The following is a 24,209-nucleotide window of genomic DNA, read 5'->3' as shown; positions in this document are numbered from 1 at the left end:
GGATCATTTCCCCTACTGGGTTCAAAGCACAAAGAGCTCAGCTGACACAAAGCCGGCAACAGTTGAGACTATAAAAGGTACCTTCATCATAGGTGACCCGAGATTGGTATAGCTATACCAGCACAGTTAAGTTATTGCAAGCTCAACAGTCCAACAGTTTAAAGTTCTCTTACACAGTTCCAGAGAGGGAATATCCTTCTGTGCTCAGCTGAATAGGGTGAACAGTTGTTCCTCCTCACCCCAGCTCAAGAGAACAGACTCTCAGATATTCCGGTAAAACTGGCCTACCTGAACAGCCCCACACTCCTCTTACACGCCAGGCTTCTTGGATGGCAAGCATGTTCTGCCCAAAAGGACCCTGCTCGCATTAGTGCGGGAAGCCTCATGGACAACACTGTACCTTCACATCAGGTCAACATTATGTCTGGCTCATTTGGAGCTGGGGGAAGCAAGCACAGTGACGGTGCAGTCACACCAGGCGCTTTGGGACGGCAATACTCAATTAAGAACACCACACTCTTCTGGGGAGAAAAGCTGCAAATGTGTGGAGAGGTAGGAAAGCGCAGCACTTAATTGCACAAATGCAATTTTCTGATTTGAGGAATCTCTGTTAGTATTAATCATTGGGGCTGTACTGGTATCACTGTCTCGGAAAAGCTGAGTCCCACAACCATACCAGTACAGACTCAATGTGAATACCAGTCCCAGATGCGTCTCAGAGCCTAACAGTGACAACAGGCTTACAGAGAAAGAGCATCTCATCCCCATGCTTCACACAGAAACACAAGTGGACAGAACTGAGGAGACAACCCAAGGTCACAAAACAACTTACAACTGCTCTTGCAATACCCATTGATTGCTGGTTTTAAAAGGTACTGTGGCTTGTTAGCAAGCACTAGGCCTTAAAGAGTGAATAGATTTTCAGATCTGCTGTCTGTGAAGTATCAAAAAAATAATGAAAGCCTGGAAGCTTAATTAGAAATACCGTGGAAGAAATGTTTGCTAGAAAAGCAACTTCTCTCTGAAGTCATCCAAATAGAAGAGTCTTGAAGAAAACAGCCAGAGCGCTGTGTCCTCACTTGTCTAGAGCAAGCTCAAAGCCTTTGTGCTTTGAACACCCATGGGAGGTTACACGATTAAGGGAAAAATTCTGTCTGAACCACCAGAATAAGTACTCAATGTATGAACATACCCTGAAGATATCTGACCTCTGCATTAAAGCCATAAGAGAGAGGTAGCCTCCATAGGACCAGCCATGAATGCCAACACGATCCAAATCAATGAAGTCATACTGCGATGCTAAATACTGCAGCCCTTCCACCTGGTCATCAATTTCTATTTGTCCCTGGGAGGGGAGAGAAAAAGGTAAGTTTTGTTAGTTCTGGACAAAAGTTTTCTCAGTATTTCCAAAGGTGACCACCTTCAGACCCTTGCTGCTTCTGTTTGTGCAGCACCCAACCGCACACCAGCACTCCACTGTGCCAGGCATGTTGCAGAAAGACGACACCTTTCCCTCATGAGATAATAAATACATGCTAACCCACCTGTTAACTATCCTTTTCTTCATTTGTCTCCTTGCTTGGGGACAAGTAAGATTTTTCAGTTTTCACTGTTACAAAAGCAAGGCTGCATTCTAGCTCGGTGCATGAAAATGCCATTCCCAACACACAGAGAGCTACAGTGCAAAGCCAGCAGAGCCTGGCACACATGGCCAAACATGCTCACCCTCTCCAGCCTGACACAGGAACTGCCCTAAATAGTAACCCACACTGTGAATGAAACTATCCTGCTTCATGTGAGCAACAAAGCATATCTGGTGGGAGTCAGAGACCCCCTTATGAACCACCTTGTGCTATGCCTGCCAAGCTGGAGTTGGTTCGCAACCTCAAACCCTGACATTATATCTTTCCCACATCGAGCATGTTTCCTCCCTCAAATTCACACTGCTCAACTACGCAGAGTTCCCCTCCCCAAACCTAGGCAGCATCACACATACCACACTGGGCTTCTGTGCCAAAGCAGTGCTTCAGCTCAGATAACACTGGGACTCAAGCCTGTCTGGCTGAAAATGAAGAATCAGACTTAGAGCTCCACTTACCATTTTGTATTTAAAGGCTCCTTCAAACTTCAGCCCTCGGTGGCAGGACCCCCTGTTGTCAATGACAACAACACAGTAGCCTAAAGAGGCCAAAGTGTTCAAACGGAAATACTTGATTCCTTTAAACCGATTGTTCACTAGCTGTACCTGCAACAGAAGAGCAATGACACAATCACATGTATTATGGAATCCAGAGGTCACTCACTAATCCCATTTCAGATTTTATTTATATTTACCTTCCTTTAAGTGTTTTTACACATTTTTGTAATGTAAAGTTTTCAAGATCCCCTCTCCCTGCTTATGGTCTGCTATCAAATAAACTCTCTTCCCCCAGTAACAAGCCATTCTGGGTCACAGATATAAAGAGCTGAACCGAGCTCCGCTGCAGCGCCAATGGGTACAGAGCAAGAGGGGCAGCTGCTGACCGCACACCCCAGCCCCGAGCCTGCAGCTCTGCTCGTCACTCTCTCTGTTCCTTCCCAGGAGAAAAATCTTTCCCTTCACCAAGTCTCAATCCAGCTGCCTTGGACCATAGCAGGGTGCAGCAGAATTGAGGGAACCAAAGCAGGGCTAAGGGGCTCATCTTGTATTCATCAGTGGGAGAATGGTGACTGGGGAGCAAGCTCTCCTAAGCACACACCGGTAACGGTCAGTGCTAACAGAGAGCTCCCCTCGCATACAGATGGGGGAAGTGGACACAAAGAACAGGAGAGACTATGGAGGAGGAGGAGATAGAACAAGGAATGGGGACTATCTGCACTCCCCTTTCTCCCAGTTCCAGCTCTGCTACTCCATACCTGTTCTCAGACAAGTGGCAGTGCCTTGATCTATGACCTGGAAATCATGACCACTTACAGCACCTTCAGCCGAGCAGCTACTCACCAAACAGGCAAAACACTGCGCATTACCCTGAGCGCAGAGCAGGAACTGTTCACACAGGAGAGCAGTGGAGTGGTCCAGGCCAGCCCGCCCCACCACTCACCAACGTGCTGCACTCACCTGAGGTCCTCCATAGATGAAGAGCACAGTGGGGTACTTCTTTCCAGGTTGCAGATTGTGAGGTTTGTACATCATCCCATAGAGCGTAAACCCCGTGGAGCTCTCGAAGGAGAAGACTTCTGGGGGAATGTAATCAGGAAGAGGGCCTGTCACAGGAAGGAACAAAGAGACTGGTTTAACAGGGAACGGATGAATAATGCAGCTCTGCTCCAGCCCTGCCTCATCACCAATCCCACTGCAAGCTCAGTGGAGGTCTGCCATGCTTTCCAGTGCACATGGCTGGGACCAGGCAGAGAATGGGAATGCCCCAGCCCTAGGGGTGCTTTCTCAGTTCTACCACATTCCCATCCCTGCTCTCCTCTGAACAGTAGTAACTCTTCTTCCTTGACACAGCCATTGCAGGTATCCCAGCCCATCCTAACCCCACTTAGGACTCACTACATTAATAAATGGAAAGCACAGGATACGGGGTATGCCTTAGGGACGGAGAGATGAAAGGGAACAGGAACACAATGGAAAAATAAAAGCCCAAGAGCTGTCTCACAAAGACATAAGTAGGCAGCAGCACAGAACTGTTAAAGAAGTGTATGCCCCTCCCCAGAAGCATGCTCGTTAGTAAGCATATAGCACAGAGTAAATGAATGCACTTAAACCCCTCCCCTGATGCTAAAAATGGCTTTCTACAGTTTCTACTGGCTCCGGCAGCAGAAACTTGGTAATTTCCACTCTAAATTCCTTCATGACCAGTTTATACCCACTTGTTGCTGAGCTGAAAACGTCGCTCCTGTACTTCCAAGAACTCCTCACACAAGCATGAGACAAATCTGGTCACCCACAACAGCAAATCTCAAGCAAGCATATTCTGGGATATCTTTCATTCTGGGATTCTGGTTATCCTTTGCCAGTTCCTCGTCTACATCATTACCTGCTGAATCTAAAATGGTAGCCCAGAATTCCTTTGTCCTGTGAGCTACATCATCTTCAGGTCCTGTCAGCCGGTAAAGTGACACACAGTGCGGGTTCTTCTGATTACTGTACTTGCTGATGAACATGTCACAATCCTAGGAAGAAAAAGAACATGACCTTGAACTCCTCCAGTATGGTGGCACAAGCAAAAGTCATCATCTGTTTCTGAATTTAGATCTTTCAGAAGATGCTTACAGACCAAATTAAACCAGGAAGTCTATGCTCTTTTGATAACAGCAGATAGACTCTGACAAGCTACAGTCCTTAGCAAGGCTCAGATATTAAGATGACAAAGCCAAAAATACATCTGCAAAACCACCAGCGGCATGAGGACCTTGTCACACATCTTCTGAGTAAAGCACTACCAGCTGAAGAGGGTACTGCCCCAGATGCCTGGAACCCCACCTAGCGCTGCCGCAGGCTCATGTCCTCTGGGGATTGCTCCATAGCCCGCTTCAGCCAAAAAGAGCCAGGCTCAGTTTCAAACAATGCATCCTTTTGCCTGAAGTGAGCTGAAGAGCAACAGAACTGGGAGGTCAAATCTGGTTTCCAGGGTGGGTTTACGCACTCACTGTACAACATACAGGAGCACACATCACAGTGTAAAATCTGCTGTTGTTATATCCAAATATAGCCTTGTCTGCTGACCGATGAAGGACAAGACTGGTGACAAGCCACAGCACACCCAGCCAGCCCTGCCTACACGAGGCCCCACAGGCAGACAGGTACCTGGCTGACACAGCAGGCGTGAGAGTAACCACGTTCTGTCAGCCGCTTCACTTCTCCAGGATTCTCGTAGTTAACAACATACAAGTGATGCTCTAACGGCGAGTCTTTTGTGCCTTGAAAGTACACCAGTTTTTTGGCTTCATCAACATAGATCTGTCAAAACCAAAACAAACAACACATCCCTCAATACTGTTTCTTGATAAAACGATACCCAGTTCTGCCACCTCCAAGTCTCCCCCCTGGTTCCCCCTGCCCCATTTCTATAAAGCTGAGTTGTAGCCCAGCAATCTGCAAGGAACAAGCCAAATGACTGTTCTTACTGTTCACAACTCTGTCAATTATGACCTGCACTTCACACCTTGTTGCTCATCTCTCTATTGCAGGACTCCTAAGACTCTCCTACTGTTTGCTACACCAAATAACCATGTCCCCCATTCTTTGTCACCTCCCCACTCTTCTGACCCTTTTCCAAATCACATGTGATATAAACGACCCCAGAAGGAAATCAAGGCAGCAGCTGACTGTAAACCTCTGCCACGTTAAACATTCCTCAGTTGTCCCTACAAATAGCAGAACTGATTCAAACTTGCACACCTCATTCCCCAACCTCGTTTCTAATTACCATTTAGGAAGGATTTCAAAGACCTTTACAAGGTCCAAACCAGTCAAACAGTTCTCCTTGAACTGCTATTTGATTCAAATGACCAAAGAATTCACCCAGCTCAGAGCTACAAGAGCAGCAGTTTAGGGAGCATTCCCTCCCCTCCTTGTGCAAGCTCCCAGGCTACATAGACCACAAACATTGTGTATTCTAGTTAAAAAGAGACAGGGCTAATACATTTATGCTGATCCCTCCAACAAGTATCTCATGAATCCAGGACAGCAGTTGGACACCACCATGACATCTTGCTGCTCAAGAAACATGGAATTTCCTCACTGCTGCCTCGCAGTATTTTTGCTCCCTTCTCTTTAAGCCTTGAACTTAGTGGGGAAAACTCCTTGTTGACAAGGATCCACACAGGAACACGTAGGAAAAGAAAGCCTGTGTTGTTGTCTGTGTTGCTTTCCCACACTGCCAAAACCACAACCTCTGGTCCAGAATAGCATATCAGAGGTAGAGAAGGATGAAAGCACACTGTAGACCAAAAAAACCCACATGATAGATATGCCCAAACTCAATGCCGGGGAGTGGCAAGGTCCACTCTTCTCAGGGAGCATAGCCTCGTTGCTGCAACACATACTGATTTGCAAGGCCTCAGCCATCACCTCCCTGCAGTGCGTGTTGCTTGCAGGATATCCACGCAGCAAGAGCGAAGACTTACATTGGATCCATGTCTGCCAAGCACTTCCCATTCTCCACTGGTAATCGCTGTCTCCTCTTTGATGGGGCACTTGAAATCACCTACAAATAATCAACATACAGAGATTTTACACGTTTACGTTTTACAAAACGTACAGTCACAATACTACTTGTTCCTTCGAAGCTTTTTTTACTAGACTAAACCCAAGAGCAACCTGCTTTCACAGAACACCAAGACCTCTGCCAGCTCCACAAACAAATGTCAGGGCTAGTACTATTTAAAATTCTGTGAAATACGTCAAAGAAATCACAGGATTCAACCTGAGGCCTAGACAACGTGCTTGTCTTTTTTTTTTCTTTAAGTACAAATACAGTACGAAGTACAAATCCAAGCATAAATACAGGCTGGGCAGAGAATGGATTGAGAGCAACCCTGAGGAGAAGGACTTCGGGGTGTCGGCTGATGAGAAACTCAACATGAGCCAGCAGTGTGCGCTGGCAGCCCAGAAAGTCAACCGCATCCTGGGCTGCAACAAAAGCAGCGTGGCCAGCAGGGCAAGGGAGGGGAATCTGCCTCTCTACTCCACTCTCGTGAGACCCCACATGGAGTACTGCATCCAGCTCTGAAGTCCCCAGCACAAGAAGGATGTGGAGGTGTTGGAGCGGGACCAGAGGAGGGCCACAAAGACGATCAGAGGGCTGGAGCACCTCTCCTATGAAGACAGGCTGAGAGAGTTGGGGTTGTTCAGCCCGGAGAAGAGAAGGCTCCGGGGAGACCTTATAGCCCCTTCCAGCATCTGAAGGGCGCCTACAGGAAAGCTGAGGAAGGACTTTTTACAAGGGCATGCAGCGATAGGATGAGGGGGAATGGCTTCAAACTGGAAGAGGGTACATTTAGATTAGATATTAGGAAGAAATTCTTTACTCTGAGGGTGGTGAGGCACTGGAACAGGTTGCCCCGAGAAGCTGTGGATGTCCCATCCCTGGAGGTGTTCAAGACCAGGGTGGATGGGGCTTTGAGTAACCTGCTCTAGAGCCAGGTGTCCCTACCCATAGCAGAGGGGTTGGAACTAAATGATTTTTAAGGTCTCTTCCAACCTAAACCATTCTATGATTTTGTTACTTGCACAGAAATAGAGGTTTTATACTGAAAAATGGGTGTGCAAAGGGAACCTCAGGTTCAAACAGTGGGAAATTTTGGAACAGGGTGGGGAACAATTCTGCTTTTATAAGATGGTTTAATTTCCCTTAGAATGAGGAAGATTTAGCAAGAAAAAGAAGTCAGATGCATTCAGAGAAATCTTATCAACCAGGATATAATGCTATCTGGGAAAAAAGAAACTAAAAAAACCCAGTGGCATGAAACTAGGACCTCTAGTAAAATTAGCTGTATTTTTTGTGCATGCAGAGATCAGTAAGTACCTTCAACACGCACCAAGTAAATTAAGTATCACAGCATGAAACTATATATTAAAGAACACATGCTGTGGAAAAAACACTCCAGGAGCTTTGGGCGCAGCTATATCATGCATCCAAGCAAGACCAAACTTTGACTTCAGCTCAGAAGCACATGGTCCTTGAATATTGTTGTTTGAAATTACTCTTCCTGCATTTCCATTTGCAACAGCTGCCAGTAATTTTCTCCTACTGACATCTCTGTCTATACAGCGATACCACGATTGTTCTTAAGAGCAGAGATGAATTCTCTGAATAGTTGTCATATCATAGGTTTTGCTGCCAAGCACACATATTCATTTTAAAGGGACTAACATGTGGGCCCACTCAGACAGGGCCCTCTACAGAACTTTTCACAGCGTGTTCAAACCATGCTCTTTGTCAACCTCTCTGCTACCGATCTGCTTGTAAAGGCTGACAAGGACTATGTTGGTTTTACTTGCAAAATCAAGTCCCAAACCAATGTGCATCTATTAGATACATTGGACCCTGCATATTGGAGGTAGCCATGTTATTGCTATAATGATTAATCTCTGGCAAAGCCAGCACACAAACAGTCCCAACATTGACAAAGAAAAGTCAAATAAGTGCATTTCACAGTATCACAGGGAGCTTGTTTCCCATCTGATTTTTTGAAACTCTTCGCTCTTAACCCTGATTTTTCCTCATGGACTGAACTAAGGCATGCTGAATACAGAATAACTCTTGTACAATTTCATAAGGAATGACTGCACAGTGAGGTGCTTTCCTGGGCAATAGCAGGAGTTTCCAACAAGACCATAATTCCTGCCACCTGGAAGGACTCACTAGTCAGCAGCAAATGTGCAATTAAAGCAAAAGAATAATTTCACTTACTTGGAGCAGGGAGGCCTCCACATGATCGTTTATACTTGCTCTCCTTCAAAACTGAGATGACTTTGTATAGGTGCCGGAATCCTGTTTTACACTCAGAAGCAAAAATGAACTCTATCTCATCTTCATGGGTTTGAGGGAAAACATAGAAGATATCATGGATCTGTGGAGGCAGAGCAGTGGATTACTGTTATCAGCAGGGCTTTGGCACTGAAGTCACACATAGTAAGTTCCTCTTACTGCTCAACACACAAAACACAGTTCACACTAGCAGGGTGCAGCACTGTCCCTTACTGGGAGAACCAGTTATGCTTATGAGCCAGGGGGTGTTCGCAGACAGTGGCCACACATGCTGCACAACGCCAGGCTTTTTGCTAGTTTAACTCTAACTTCTGGCCACCAAACTAAGTTTTTCTGCACCTGCCTTTCAAGCTTCGATACAGAAGTGGGCCCAGCTCTGCAAAGACTATATGAGAGCCACCCGGAGAAGTGAGAGTTCAGTGGCCTCCTCTGTCCAGTGCTGGCTAGAAGCCCACAGGTGAAGGGTAATTTAAACAAAGATGAGCTGACATCGTCTTCCCACTCATGAAGATGCCAACTCTGACTTCAAGGGACAATCTTTTGAGGGACTCAGGAGCATTTATCTGTACAGTATGAGCTGCCAGTCAAAAACCACTCCAGCCAGTAAACATAATGGAGAAGGGACAACTCACTGTACCATCCTGAAAACACACACTCTATTACTAAGGAGAAAACATGGTATGACAGAGAGCACTCACTGTACAGAGATCATTCACTGGAAGGCTTTGTGCAAATGCTCTCTGCTGAAAGATCCAACTACCTGACAGTGATTGATGTTCTCAGGGCTTCCTGCACCCTGGCACACCTCCAATGGGATGTCATTTTAGAGACATCCATCTTTTATCTGCAGACGTGTGAACAGCACTCATTTTTACCTGGCACACCAGTGTCCGGTCTCACAGCACAGGCCCTAGGGCACACCTCCAAGAACATTACATACAAATCTATTTCATCAGATCATACATAGTTAAGGAGGGGTTTGTAGTGACTGTTAGCGGTCTCTTGGGACTTTTTCACCCAGTATCACCTAGATACATCTTTCTTGGCTGAAAAATACTTCACCTGTTGGCACTGCTGCTGGTGAACAACCAGCACCAAGGAGCTGGAGGGTGTCCGTGGCTAACACTGCAGGCAAGGGGCTGCCCTGGAATGCCAGAGCCCTGGGCTCTGCTCCTAGCTCTGCCTGACCTCTGAGCAGCATCAAGCAAAGCAGCTCTGCTTTCACATCCCAAATCTCTCTGTTCTCTACATACTGTGAACGCTTTACAGCAGGAAGCAGAATATGCACAGAACTTGCACAATGGGAATATTCTCCTAAGCAGCACAGTAACACCAACGTTGTTCAAGTCCTACAAATAGCATCTCAAACAACAAACTGTCAGAGAAGGCTGAAATTCAAATTCTTACATTTATCCAGATGTCTGTTGTTTCTTCATAAATAATGAAAGGTGTAACAGAATCCGGTACAGCATCGATAAGTTTCTGTCTTTCCATTGCATCATCTTCTGTGGGGATGAATAATGCAGGAGGGATCAAGACTATCTGAAGACGAGTTTGGGAGCGATCCAGTAAGATGGACCAGATGCTGTTGAGGAGACAGATATTAGAGAAAATAACATGCAACCATGAGTATTAGACAGGTCTGAAAATCTTGACAGACGCTCATTAGCACTAGGCATTCTGAGGGAGTCAAGAATCTTCAACTTCAGATTAAGCACAAAGCCACGTGTAAAATTTCACCCACATAGACAAATCTCTTCCACAACCCAAGAACTTATTTCACTTCATTTCAATTTTGCATAAGCACTGCTGGTTCAAAAGTTTAATTAATTCTATTCTCCCAGATTTGAATTGTGCTTTAGGGGAGAAAGAGAAGAGCAAAAATCAGAGGGAATAATGAAGCAGAAAAACTTCAATTGAAATTTCAGGATACTTGTGAAAATACTGTTTTAAATCTACACCTGGCAGAGAATAATACCTGGCACCTAAATGGACTGGCAGCAGACCCTGCCATACTTCTGATGACTTCACATGTAGCTCTAACAATAATCCCACAAAAAGCAAGATAATGGAGCAAATATATCCCTGCATTTCTTCCACATTTCGGGGGGCCGGGAGAGGAAATAAATTAAAAAGGTGAAAGCCATCTTTAGATTCAAGAACTGGAGAAGTGCAATTCTGGAGAAGCTTCTGGTGAGTTAGAAACACTGTACTACATCATCTACAGGGTTAAAAATGACATGCAAATGTAAGTAGCACTTACAGCAGGTTTTCTGATCAGTAAGTCTGGTCAGCAAGGATGGTCCAGTGGTTAGGGCGCTAGCCTAGGGCCTGGGGGACCTGGGCTCATTTCTCTCCTCAGCCACAGACTTCCTGCGTGACCATGGCAAGTCACTTAGCCTCTCTGGGCTTCAGTTCCCCATCTGTAAAATGGGGACAATAGCACTGCACTCTCTCTCACCGGGATGCTGAGAGGACACATACATCAAAGGCTGTGAGTGCCCAATACCAAAGCAGTAGGGCCAGGTACCAGAGAAAGAGACAAGAAGGACTCTGTTTTGGTTTTTGGAAAAATTGCCCCCTTTGCACAAACAAGTTTGCAGCAATGTAAAAATGAAAGCAGGCTTAAGCTTGAAGAAGACAAGAGACCACTATATTCTGCTTCTAACTGTATTGCCCCAAACCCTCTAAGCAGAGACAGGATTAACATACGCACTATTTTCCTTCTGGCGTCCACCCAGCTCTAGCAATGTACTCTACTCCTTCAAAGAGGATCTCGAACGGCTGAACTAGCTCTTTATCCACAACATCTGCAATCTGTTGACAAAGCAGCAATTCAGTGACACTGAGATGAACCCCCACAACCAGTTTTCATGCACGATGAGAGTCTGGACACAGAAGAGTTCTTCTGTGCAGCTCATGCAATTTAGATTGTTCAGCCTTTGCAACACAGGGGATTCAACCCTGTCTGTAGCCAGACACCAGCATAGCAAGAGAGCTGCACACTACCAGCACAGCCAGGGCTGGGACTTGAGAAATCTGGATGCTGCTTACAAATCCATCACTCATCTCATACAGGTGACTTGAACACTCAGTTTCCCCCTGTAGAGGGGAGGTGATTTGTACAGAGCTATTTTGTAAGGTGTTTTCATTGGTAAATGTGGAACATCCTGCATGACATCCAGTTATGTATCAACGTGGTTCTAATTCATGATACGCAGTTCTGCAGTCTGTCCCTGCTGGGACTGGGAACAAGTCATAGTGGTACCCCAAGGGTCGTGACAGCTTTCCCTGCCTTTGGTGGCTGACGTCAGCATCGCTATCCCAGCAGGTGACTGTTGATGGCTGAAGTAGCTCAAGAGTAGATAGAATCCAAATAATGTATGGATGTTGCTTTATCTGTTTGGTAAGATTAATTTCCCAACTGTCCAAAGATCTTGGACTGAGCTAATGGAAATTTCTACATCTGTTAAAAAATCCCAGGGTGAAAGCAAAGTTCATCTCTTTCCATATGTTCATGCTTTTGTAAGGCGATATATTCTCTTTGCAATCAAATTTTCCCAGTATCTGCAGCCAATCAAGAGATCTGTCACATAAGAAGGTCTAACAATCCACACCTAAAATATTCTGCTCTGCAGCTGAGGTCATAAACCAGTGGCAGGGAAGGAAAGCACAGCCTTGAGAAATACTGCTGCACACACAGACACCAAGTATCTGCACAGGAATGAGCCAAGTGCACCGCCTCCAGAGAAGCCATTAAGTTATGACAAGCAAGAACATTTATTTGTACTGAACTGGAAAATGAATTGTACCAAAAAAGAATCACAGAAATTATATTTGTTTGGAAAACAAGCAGAACATAGAACTTACTCTGCCTTCCGCATTGATTGTCACTTCAGATATCTTGAAAGTGACCTTTGGATTTGCTGTACCTATAAAAACAGATGTTAGCAGTCAGGCACCAATTGTTTGCTTCCAAGAGGGCAGACTCAGCACTGTGGATTATTGTGGTGTTATTCATACAGAACTGGAAAAGGCAAACAGCAGAATGCTCTTTGATCAAATAGCCTACTTGCACAAGTGAGAGACATCACAGAATGAGGCAGGGAAAAGACTGCAAAGGTAAGGTAGACTCAGTGGATATAATCCTGGAAACAGATCTGATCAAGAGCCGTGCTACTGTCACAGTCAGTCTTCTCTCCTACAGTCAAAGGATGCACGTACTGGTTGGAAGTAAATGCTCAGGAGTCATCAGGATGGCAAAGCAATCTTTGGTTTACTGCTTGGCTGTTATTCTTGAGGTCATGCATAAAAAGGGATCCAGTGCTAAAAAGCATCTTTGAAAATTAGAGCAACTCACTCTTAAAAACCTATTGCCATGACGAGAGCCATTAAGATAACAAAGCTACATATTTGTGTGGAACACTGAAAATCTATAGTTAACTCTTTACACAAAGCCTACACAAAGCAGCAACTCACCCTGCTGCACAGCACCTGCAGTCCTAGATGTCAGGGCCTGCTCCACAGCAAAGGCGGGCTATAAAGAATAAAGCCACTGCCAGCTGATTCACAGGAAGACACACGTGGCAAATTCCATGTATGTCCGAATATTCTCAACGTTGCTACAATGTACTCCCACTTCATCAACCCAGTTTATATACAAAAAATGATGCTCTCGGGTGAAATTACTTGCCTCGGGCCACAGTGGTGGCCTGTTTAAGTACTTACCTTCTGCCTGGGAAGAATTTTCTCCATTACCTCAAGCTTTGCCCTCATAACAACCCACAGAAAAGGGCTATTGTCCCTGCAGCTCAGTCTGGAAGCTAAGGCCCAGAGATTAAAACCTAAAGTGTTTGTTTTTTTTTTAAAGGGGATTTGGGCTTTCATTGGCTCGTTTTCCTAAACTGCTGAAACTTAGCACTGAACAAAGCTATGACAAAATACCCTCAGAAACCTGGGTGTACAAGCGCCAAAAAAACATGAGAAGTCATCTCTCTTTTCCCAGGCTAACACTGAGCCCTTCTTCCACCTTGAAACAAGCAGTAAATCGGGATCATAAGCAGAAAACTTTTCCCAGTGGATCAGGGAATACACAAGATCTGAACGAATTCTGCAGCTTGGGAAGTCCAGCTAAACAGGAGATACTTTTCCAAAAAATGAGTTTTGCAGGAGTGAGGAAAGAGAGTGACCCACCATTATTTGTGAGCAACATGCTGTAACAGCAGGGAAATCTCAGAAGAACAAGGGTCATACTGTTCAAATTCGCCCCATACACCTGACACACGCCAGTGAATCAGCCCTCAGCAGGTCTGCGTAAGTCCTGCTTCCCTGATCCCAACAGCACTCCACTTATGCTTCAAGCCTGCCATCACCCCTCTACTGCTGAAGCCTCGAGATCATTTACTGTTTGAAAATATGACAACAGGGGTTTTCCTGGTAGGCTCTAAGCATGCTGAGTTCATTGTTCAAAGTCCAAGAGCAATCATGGAGACCAGAGTCCTTCAGAACTTGAACTACCAGGGCACTGCCAGCAGCTTAACAGAAACCCTCCTGGAAAAAAAAAATCAAAAGGCCATAATTCCACAGCTATTCCCTCAGACACAGGGCTGTAATGAGAATCAACTCCTCAACAACTCAGATCTGCCAGGATCTGAGACAGCAACTCAAAATAATGACAATCAGATAGGGTTTCCGCCAACTCCTGAGACACACAGACTCAGAGCTATTAGTAACCACATGGCTGGAATACCAGCAGTCACCAGTGACTAATCTAACCTCCTCAGCAGCAGTTTCCCCAAACACATTTCCACCACCTGGACACCATTGCAAAGACTACACAACACCTCTCCAACAAACCCGTGCTCTAGGCTAGGAGAGTCACTGCTGCCAGGCTCATGGAATAAAATATGTGTCTCCCAGAAACACAGATGTAAGATATCAGGGTCTCACCAGTTTTGGGGTACCGGAAGGAATCTGTTCTTCTTGTCTCCAGCATGGGCGATGTAACATGAATAATTTCCACCTCTGACTCATCATTTTCTTCATAAAGAATTCGAAGAACTTTACCCCCATTCAGTGCTGTAAATGAATTAACATTTTCTGGTCAGAACAGCTCTCATTATCAGTTATTGCAGACGTCAATATTCTCTCAGGAGCACAAGCAGGTTGGAAGGATGAAGAAAAATCCACCGAAGTCTGGGATTCATGTTTCATTAAGGAAAACACTCTGAAACTCTTACAACTCCTACCACTGTTGTGAGAAGGTTTCTTCCCCCAATAACACGTGCTCACAAGGCTACTGTAACATGCCCACTGCTGCAGATAGTTCAAAAGCAGCTAACAGTATAAGGTTCCTATCTTGCATAAAGACAAGTAACAGAAAAAAAAATAACTCTGCACTGGACAGCACAGCACAGTGCAGAGGGGCACTACTTGTTCCTGTCAGACACACTGGATTCACCACGCTTACTTGGCTGTGCCTTTGGGCTCCACCAGTAGCCAGTGTATCTGTCAAATTCCTCCTGCAGCACGAAAGTAGCCACGCCAGCAGATTTTGGATCCTCCTCAACACTGGCCAGCTCTAAAAAAAGACACAAAAGAATTAGTTCATGCTGTACTGCAGAACCAAACCAGTTCTGCATTATCCTAAACATGGCCCAAGCTCACCCCCCGGGAATAATTACATGATAATAAATCCGACTTCTCAGCAGATTTGTTTTCTGCTTCTGCCCTGCTCTGTTGATTTACTTAGGGAGAATCTATTCCTCTCTGACATGGCAACTTCTTTTAGGAAAGGAAAGCCATCCACCCTTCTTACTCCTACCCAATTAGTCTCTCAATTTTCTATGTACTATTCGAAGAAATAAGATGTTGTCTCTACCTGAGCTCAGTGAAATGGAACAACAACTTTTAAGAAAATCAGAGGGAAAAAAACCACCAAACCTTTCTGAACAACTGAAATTGAAAATATCAGCATTCAGAAAAATGAAAGCATCCGTATTTCATTCACTGTAGAAACCAAAAGTAACAGACTTACATAACATCTCAACATGATGACATATCCATAGGGCTTCGATATTTTTCCTGTTACCCTGGAGGTAACTTAGCAGCACTCCATAAATAATTATCATCTGAGAAGGAGTCATTGCTACAGTTTATTTTTAATGTACTTACATAATATTTTAATACTTAACTTTTAAATAAGATAATGCATTATTATGAAGTGTCAGAAATTTTAATTTCACTAAAATTTAAATTATATAGTTGAAATACAAAGTATGATTTAATTACAAAACAAAATCAACTTTTAAATTCTTTTATCCACAATTTCCTATTCTCATTCCTCCAGGATACGTGTCTAAACCAGATTTGGCAAGGGTAAAAAGCGAGGACCTAAGTTACTGAGTATGAGGGGCCAGCAGAAGCCACAGTGTTATTCAGAAACTGTCATATATTGTTTCTAAAAGGCCTGCAGCCTCATTTCACTGACAGAAACTTTCTTCCAGCTCTATTCCACCCACAGCTCCTCCACACAGAAAAGGCTGTTCCAGTAAAAAGGAATGTTCTGTGTTTCAGGAGGAGAAGAGCCCTTCCATATGTATTCAACAAATAACTCGCTTTGCCAGATTCCACAGTGCAGGGAAAAGAATCATCCCACAATATTTGCACTAGAAGAAAGACACAGAATGTGACAAACACGGTGGAAGCAGTGTCCATTCCCCCAGATTTCAGAAGAACCCCTACTGCCTTTGCTTAATTCAGTCTAGCAAGAACAAGTGCAGAGGAGGTGCAGAGATTTTAATTCAGGATTCATTACCATTGTGCACAAACGTTAGCCTCCTTTCTTCTCTCGTTTCTATATTAGATATCCAGATGTCATTGCTATGGATAAATGCAATCCAATTTGGATCAGCAGGACAAAGCTTGGGATCCATACGGATATTTGGACAACTGGTCTCTACGAGAATAGGTCTTAAAGGCTGTTGCTGTTTGAAAAAAAAAAAAAAAAAGCACAGTAAACAATGATAACACATGGACAATTACAGAGACTAAAGCAGATTATCAGAAGGTCTCTCTAAGACCACAGTAGTGTGGACACTGACTTCAAATGCACAGGTTTACAACAGAGGAATCTTATCAATCTTAAACAGAAAAATACCATGCATTTTTTATAGGGAAAGTTGTGCTTCTACCATGATTGCACAGATCCCACCAGGGCCTCATTCAGCAGTGCTGAGGATTAGCCACAAATCAGAAAGCAACTTGTCTAGAGAAGCCTGGCACACTCTTAAAAACAGCACCCTAAAAAGGGGCTGGCAGAACATACAATCTTGTCCTCCAAAAGCAACTCAGGGTACAGTAAATTCCCCTGACAACAGGGTTAGACAGACATCAGGCATTTGTTATAATAATAATAAAGTATTTCAGCTTTGAAGTCCAGCTTCATTACCAGCAGAGTAAACGCTGCTTGTTCTGAAAATTATACACCCAAATCTTGTAACACATACAGCACTGACTGCTGAACAGTGATCTCTAAACCACAGCTTGGGAACAAAAGCTGCTTCTGATGTGACTTCTGACTACATGAAAGAGCATGGAGCCTTTGTGTGGCTTTTTATTGGCATTGCTGCTTACAAAAAATCAACAAAATCTGGTGTCCTGCCTTGCTACCACAGCTTCTACCACTCTTGTAATTCTCCATGAGTTTCTACAACCATGAAAATGCATCCCTATGGAAGACTTCTCCATGTTTCAAGGGTTATGAAGGCTACTTGCTGTGCTAGTGCAGCAATAACTGATGATCACGCTCTTTTGCTTTTACTCCAAGCCAAAGGAGCGTCTAGCCAGAGCGAAGTACTGCAGTGAGACAGGAGGAGAGATGAGTAAACTCACAGTGAATCCATGAGGGCCTCCGTCTTTTACATGATAAATTCCACTCCCAGCCTGAAACAGAAAGGTGCCGCTTTCTCGGTGGTAGTCATAAGAGGCAATCCCAATGGTGCCAATTCGCTTCCTCTCCCTCAGCAACTCCTCTTCGCGAGAGTACATCCCATAGTCGAGGATGGCCTGAATACGGGCAGAGAAGCAGAATCAACCCCTCTGCTCTGCATGTCCTACTATATTGTCAGAGCGTCTCTGCATGCCAAGCTTCCAGGAGCAGATGGCTGTGCAGACACCCTCCTCCTCCAGAATCCTGCTGGCGGCTAGAAGCCAGCTCCTGCTCGTGCCTCTGCCATCAGCACTTGTAGGTGCAGGCCATGAACAGATCCTACACAACTATAAACCTGATAGCCACTTCTTCCATAGCAAGGCTGGCATTATTTCCAGTATCCACTGGTGTAAGAAAGACCAGACTGAAGGTCTGTTATTTTGAGAACGAGCAGGAGACTTTTTGCGAACTTTTGCAAAGATACACGGTGACTGGTCTGGTGGGAGGAGAGCACAGCATGAATTTTAAGTCTGGCTCACAGCCTCAGGAAATAACATGGGAAAAAACACACCTAATTCCACATGGGGTTTGTCCCACCTCCTCCAATGTGCCATGGTGCATGGGGTGGGACTGGTGTGGGCTTGCCATGTACAGAGGCAAAAAGGGGGTATACATCCCAGTGAGTGGGAAAGGGATCCTCTGCTCCAGCATGAGTCACAGAGCCACTGACTGATCCTCAGGGGGGGCTCATCACTTTCCCCTGCAAGACAGTGATTATTGTAGACTGCAGGCTCCTTCAGCAATCCCCAGGATCTCACAGCTGAGAATTTGATGCAAATTAGCACTTGCAATCTCTGCTGACAAAGGAGGAATCATCCAGCACACACAGTTTTTATGATGCACAAAGGCTGTAACTCGAAACACTGCTGAGAAAGCCATGCTCGTTTTTGAGATGGCTACAGAGTTAGCCAAGTACCAGAAGAATCTTAAAATGTTTAAGATCATAAACTCCAAACCTTAATGACGGCTCATAGGTACAACCCCAAAGCCTGTGTACTTGCCATGCTGCCAAGAAGCAAGAAAGAAATCAGGACCCACCGGAAAAAGATCCAAAAGAGGCTTCCAGGAAAGCAACAGGACGGCAGCTTTGTTTATGGTTTTGGGGATTTCAGAGTAGAAGAGCGTGTTCTCCCTGTTCTCCCCAGACATTGCTATTGTGAAAGTGAGAAGAAAAAAAAAAAGTATATTAGCTTTCTGTTAACAATCCAAACGCTCTCAAAGGATACCGAGGAACAGTTTCACTGGCTCTTCCTACCAGAGAAAGTACTGCCAGTCTTTGCACTGCAGCCTTGCTCTGGGAATTCCCTCCTTCAGAGAAATCCAAGTCACAGAGAAGGTAAAGAACAAGGAAATACACCCACGCTTACCCCATGCTGCCTGAAGCATATCTGTGTCTTCCTGCAGGCTAGGGGCCCTTTTATTTTATAAGCTTTTAAAATCAAGGAAGGCCTTTCTGCTAATTCCCGTGGCTGGAATACAGCTTGACACATTTTATGTTTCAAAGATAATGCACCTTTAGGAAGCTTTGAATGTCCCTGTCCTGCTCCTCTCCCTTAGTGTTACTCAGATTTCTGAAAGCTCCTGCCAAGGCACACAGGGATCAGCCCAGAGGGTGCCAGATGTGACGAGGGGAAGTTCAAGTCTGACCTATAGCTCAGGAAGTGGCACACAGGAAAGAAGAGCTCATCTCAGCTGGGGGCAGCCTTAACCCACCCACAACGTGCTTGAACTCAGCATCATTCAAGGATTATGACGCCCATCCTCCGAAAAGGGGAAAAAGAGACAGATCAACAGCTTTTCAACTACATCACTGCACAGCACACACAAAGATTCTGTGAATCACAAATCAGAACTTAAACAACTAGCCTAAGCAGCAAGCAATAGGGCTAGAACATGGTTCTGGCTCCTAGGCCTTTGCTTCTCCCCCGGTCCAGTTTTTCATGGACTTATGTTCCGCTAGTGCAGCTTTTGACAAAAGCATTCCTCTGACACAAGGCCTGCTCCAAAAAGCCACACAGAAGGTTGCTCACGGTATCATCGACAGTGGCAAATCACTTCAAGCAGAGGTGTGGTTCAGAAATGCAGGTATATCAAATAAACACTAGTTAGTGAAACAATGCAGAAGTGAGGCACTGAGGCCAAGAACAATATATTACGTTAAGTTCTTCATTATCAAGACCAAAAACGTTGAGAAAAACATTTACCCTTTAAGCTGCCCCCGCCCTACACTGCTATTTATTCCCTCCAGAATCCCTGGAAAACCTACTCTATCAGTAGCTGAGGCACACAGGAATTTCAAAATTCCATTTATAATCTCTGTTTTGGAATGAAACTTTGAAGGAGAAAAAGGTTCTACCCACTAGTTATAAGAGAAAGGAGATCAAACTGACATAGCTTTAGGAGAGGGGATATCGTACTTGGAGCGAGAGAAAACCAACCAAACAGACTTAACCTGTCCTCCCAGCTAGGGAACATGCCCTAAATGACACTTCACAGTTCTTTTCCAGCTCCAGCAGGCCTAATGGGTCACCTCCAACCACACCATTTCTGTGGGAGATTACACCGCAAGTTTTAAAGAGACATTGCAATCGTGATCATGACATTTGACCAGCCAGTCTAGCCTGAAACACATTCTGATTTAACTGCCAGAAACATCGAGCTCTCAAGAACAGTCAAACCCGAACAGTCTCTGGACTGACTTTAGTCAAGGCACAGGCTGTCACAGCAAGCTTACCCAGATAGTAGATCCTATCGGAATGAGGTCCTTCAGGATCATTTTTCTTCACAAATGTGAAGTCATGAGGGGCTTTTGCCATCATGTACCCATGATACTTCCGTGTATCTGTGAGCAGTTTCCGAAGCTGGCTCCAGGAATGTCTCTCTACATAGAACGGTTCCAGTTTTGGCTGCTCCTCTCTCTGGACCTGCTCCTCATGGCCCGCAGTTTCAAAGATTTCAAGGCCCGGCTGTTCAGTTTCCATGGCTGCTGCCATGTTGCATGTTTCTGGAAGAACAGAATAGCAGAGGTTCAGCATTGCCTTCCAGTAGCCCAGCAAACATTCACTGCAGATTCCCAAAACATACCACAGCAAAAGCACTATAAGAAAACCACCAGTTCATTGGGGAAAAAAAACAGCAGAATGAAAAGCCTAAGAAAGAGATTTCTGCTGTGGAAAACAGGCTGCCAACACTCAGCCTTTCAAAATGGAACTAAGCATTTTATAGAGCCACACAGATTTATTGTTGTTTGCCTTTCCCACCCCCAACATACCAACTACTCATTTCAGTTCATGAAGTGGATAAATTCTTCCCTGTTAAGCTCCTACCTGCATCTTCCTCCCTGTGAATTGCCAGAATATCACCTTGCTATAACTGACATCAGAACGGGGGATGATTAGGACTGCGGCAAAATCTGGGACAACCAATTGCCAACAATATTAGTAGTTGCTTTGGAATCACCAGACCACACACAATGGGTCTTATCCCATTATGGTCCTAGAATTTCTTGGGTTTGTTCATGTCTCCTTTCAAACAAAGCTTGGAAGGGTCTAGCAATGATCACCATTATTATATCATCTCAGGGATATAATCACAAATACTGTATGGATGACACTCTTCCAGAAGAGTTAGGCGGTACCAGAAGAAAGGAAAGACAGTGAAAAAAGCATTTTCCGAATTGATTTATCTGCAGCGTAAGTCTTATCCTCCTGAATTTAACAGATATGTCTTCCTGCAGCCAGCTGTGTTTTACAAAGTATATCTGAGCTGGAATTACCAGCCCAGATGTCTGGCAAGAGGAAACAGAGTCTTTCCACTGTAAATCCCAGATCTGATGGCAAATCCAAAAGGATCCAAGCTATAAACTCCTGCCACATAGTTTATTACTGGAAAGACCAAGGTGTAAGGATTGTCAATCCACAAAAGGAGAGTTTTTTTCTAAATATGAACGGAAAGGCTGCACAACTGTTCTGCACACCACTAGGGCAGAGCTTGGTGGCCTGAGCCTAACAAAAACATAAATATGGACTAAATAAAGCATTCCCATTGTCCATGCAAGGACCAGAGCCTCAAGGCACAGGCTTGCACAGCACAGCTGCCCACGACAAAGCTCCCTAACAGACTGGCTCTCCTGCTTCTCTACACCACATCTGAGACATCTCATCACAGATGAGTGAAAACGAAAAGATCTACACCTTGGACCAAACCCATTTTAACACAATCTGCTAAAGGCAAAACAGGGCAAGTCTGGATTAAAACTTTGGTTCCACCTTTGACAACAGAAACACAACAAACACAGGTCTTTCATCTGAGCTATTTACAACACAAAAACATCGCACAAGTTAAACAGCCCTGTAAAACAAGGAGTCCAAACCCATCCACAGAACAGTGCTCTGCTCAGTGTTAGAAACTGAGAATGAGACTTCAAACCTGAATCAGAAAACTCTCACCTAATTTGCAGAATTCCAATGAAGAAAAAAAATTCCTTTCCCCACCTACACCCAGATGCTGGTATGTCTTAACCCGACCTACTTCTCACACTCCCCCCACCCCGAGAAGAGATAAAAATCGAAAAGCAGCAGACTTTAAGGAGAAAAGAGAGAGAACTGCCACCCGTCAAAGTGATGTTAGCCAAGGGTAACGCGAGGATCTGCGCCCTCGGAGATCACTGCGGGATCTCTACCGCAGCCACCTTCTGCCACGTGAAGCATTTTATTTCCACCTTCCTGCAGCCAACGAAGAGAGACCGCCCCATCCTTCACACCAGCTCAGGGGACCCTCCAGCACTACAACACAGTAGGACGTCTCATAACCGCAGGGCGCGCCGGAGGGGGAGGTCGGGCCTCAGCGGGGTGAACGGACACGGGCCCGCCCTCGCCGCCGAGGTCGGAGGAAGCGGGCAGACCCCAGGAGGGGCCCTCCACCGCCGGGGGCAGCGGGCAGGCCTGTCCGGGGGCGGAAAGCCAGGCCACCCCGGGGCAAGCCCTCTCCTCTTCCCTCCCCAGAGGACGGAGGAAGCGGCGGCGCCGCTCCCGGGAAGCCACTTTCCCCGGGAACCCCGGCCTCCACGAGGGTCCTCACCCACCCCGGTACTCACGGCGCTCCGCGGCGGCGATGCTGCCCAGCCGCCCCGCCGGGCCGCTTCCACTTCCGCTTCCGCCAGGAGGGGCCGCCGGGCCGCTCCAGGCTGCAGGCGGGGAGGAAGGGGCGCCAGCCGCGCCGAGTACCGCGGGGCACGGGCGAGGGCGCCGCCTGGCGGCCGGGAGGACCGGGCTGCGCGGAGCCTGGGGGTGGGAAGTGCAATACTCCCCCCGGGGACAGGGCCAGGCACGCTGCCCGGTGCACGGGGGTCGGGTCATGCAAACCCCCATGCACGGGGATCCTTCACTTACAAAAAATCGGCCTTTTTTCCCTCAAAAAAAGCCAGCGCTTCCAGACCGACACGCTTCCCACTGGGAAAAAAAGATATTCCCAGCTACTAATAACATGTGTTCAGCCCAGGGGACCCATGGGCTCCAGTGCAGTGAGTCCCCAGCCAAATGTTTCTATACATTTGAATTTCCCTTTGCAAAGCAAAGCCACTTTTTGTAAAGCAAAGTCTTTTTTGACCCACTATGAACCAGAAAAAATAATTTTGCTGCAGGAGCCCCCTCCTAAATGTGTTCCCAAGCAGAAGTCCCGGGTCACGTATGGACCTGACGGTTGTTTTTCCCACACCAGCTGCCCTGGGGCCTGTTGGCCCCTGAAGGGTACATGGGGTTTGCGTTCCAAAATAAAGCAGCCCAGCAACTATTGCTACAGCTCACCCATCCCTCCACAGCAGCTATTGCTACAGCTCACCCATCCCTCCACAGCAGCTTTGCAGCCCCAGGGGCTGGCAGAGGTTGGAAATCCTCTGCCCAGAGGCAGGCTGAGGCACGGAGCTGGTGTCTCTCACCAAGACGACGCAGGGATTTGCAGAGAGAACCCTGTGCAGGAGCAGGAGAAAGCGCCTGAAGCTGGGCAGAAGGTTTTGCCGAACTGGGCTGGAGGGGAAGATGAACTCTTCTGGCACAATGGGAGGCCATGGGCGAGGTGCCCTTGCCTGAGCTGCTTACGGAGCAAGGGGTAGCCTTTTTGAAAGTGTCACCAAAATCAGTGCCATCCTTTCTTGGCCTTGTGAGCAGCAAGGTCTTAAGGCACGTAATCGCAACGTAAGACTTTATAAACAGGTTGGGGCATGCGGTCACGGGGCAGGCCACAGAAAACACAGAATCCCAGACTGGTCAGGGTTGGAAGGGATCTCTGGAGCTCCCCCAGTGCCACCCCCTGCCAGAGCAGGGGCACCTACAGCAGTCGCACAGGACGGCGTCCAGGTGGGTTTTGAATATCTCGAGTGGGAGACTCCACCACCTCTCTGGGCAGTCTGTGCCAGTGCTCTGCCACCCTCACAGGAAAGACGTGCCTCCTCATGTTAAGATGGAACTTCCGATGTTCAAGTTTGTCCTCTTTCCCGCTTGTCCTGTCACTGGGCACCACCGAAAAAAGAGTGTTCCCATCTACCTGGTACTTTCTACATGTTTATCAGCCCCCCCTTGGCTATGACTAAGGTGGCTTGGGAAGCTCTCCGTACCCTTGCAGGAGGCCACCGCTCGCTGACAGCCTGTGGCATGGAGAGAGGATAACGGGGCCACCACCGAGGCAACTCCCGCCGCGGGTACTAGTCTCTCTTGGCCCTTCTTCTGCAGATTGGGAAGATCTGC

At 46.1% G+C, this 24,209-nt stretch overlaps 2 protein-coding genes across 2 annotated transcripts in view; one reads left to right on the top strand and one right to left on the bottom strand.

The window, feature by feature from the left end:
- DPP8 (dipeptidyl-peptidase 8) overlaps positions 1–22,605 on the bottom strand; it is a 25,493-nt gene extending 2,888 nt beyond the window's left edge. The window contains exons 1-17 of the mRNA XM_009886888.1: positions 22,565–22,605; positions 20,204–20,473; positions 18,508–18,620; positions 17,373–17,546; positions 16,297–16,465; positions 14,950–15,060; positions 14,430–14,558; positions 12,351–12,412; positions 11,197–11,297; positions 9,888–10,065; positions 8,403–8,562; positions 6,115–6,194; positions 4,793–4,945; positions 4,023–4,158; positions 3,098–3,243; positions 2,099–2,245; positions 1,193–1,345 (exon numbers count right to left, since the gene is read on the bottom strand). Of these exons, the coding sequence (XP_009885190.1) occupies positions 1,193–1,345; positions 2,099–2,245; positions 3,098–3,243; positions 4,023–4,158; positions 4,793–4,945; positions 6,115–6,194; positions 8,403–8,562; positions 9,888–10,065; positions 11,197–11,297; positions 12,351–12,412; positions 14,430–14,558; positions 14,950–15,060; positions 16,297–16,465; positions 17,373–17,546; positions 18,508–18,620; positions 20,204–20,462 (2,271 nt within the window). The 5' untranslated portion in view covers positions 20,463–20,473; positions 22,565–22,605. The remainder of the gene's footprint in view (positions 1–1,192; positions 1,346–2,098; positions 2,246–3,097; positions 3,244–4,022; positions 4,159–4,792; positions 4,946–6,114; positions 6,195–8,402; positions 8,563–9,887; positions 10,066–11,196; positions 11,298–12,350; positions 12,413–14,429; positions 14,559–14,949; positions 15,061–16,296; positions 16,466–17,372; positions 17,547–18,507; positions 18,621–20,203; positions 20,474–22,564) is intronic.
- Positions 22,092–24,209, top strand: part of PTPLAD1 (protein tyrosine phosphatase-like A domain containing 1) — a 12,643-nt gene continuing 10,525 nt past the window's right edge. Inside the window, exon 1 of the mRNA XM_009887381.1 lies at positions 22,092–22,757. Within this exon, the coding sequence (XP_009885683.1) occupies positions 22,092–22,757 (666 nt within the window). The remainder of the gene's footprint in view (positions 22,758–24,209) is intronic.

The sequence above is a fragment of the Charadrius vociferus genome, unplaced genomic scaffold (genome assembly GCF_000708025.1).
Source record: "Charadrius vociferus isolate BGI_N301 unplaced genomic scaffold, ASM70802v2 scaffold190, whole genome shotgun sequence".
Taxonomy (NCBI): Eukaryota; Metazoa; Chordata; class Aves; order Charadriiformes; family Charadriidae; genus Charadrius; species Charadrius vociferus.
The sequence above is the reverse complement of the archived record's forward strand: the minus strand, read 5'-3'. Positions and strand labels throughout refer to the sequence as shown.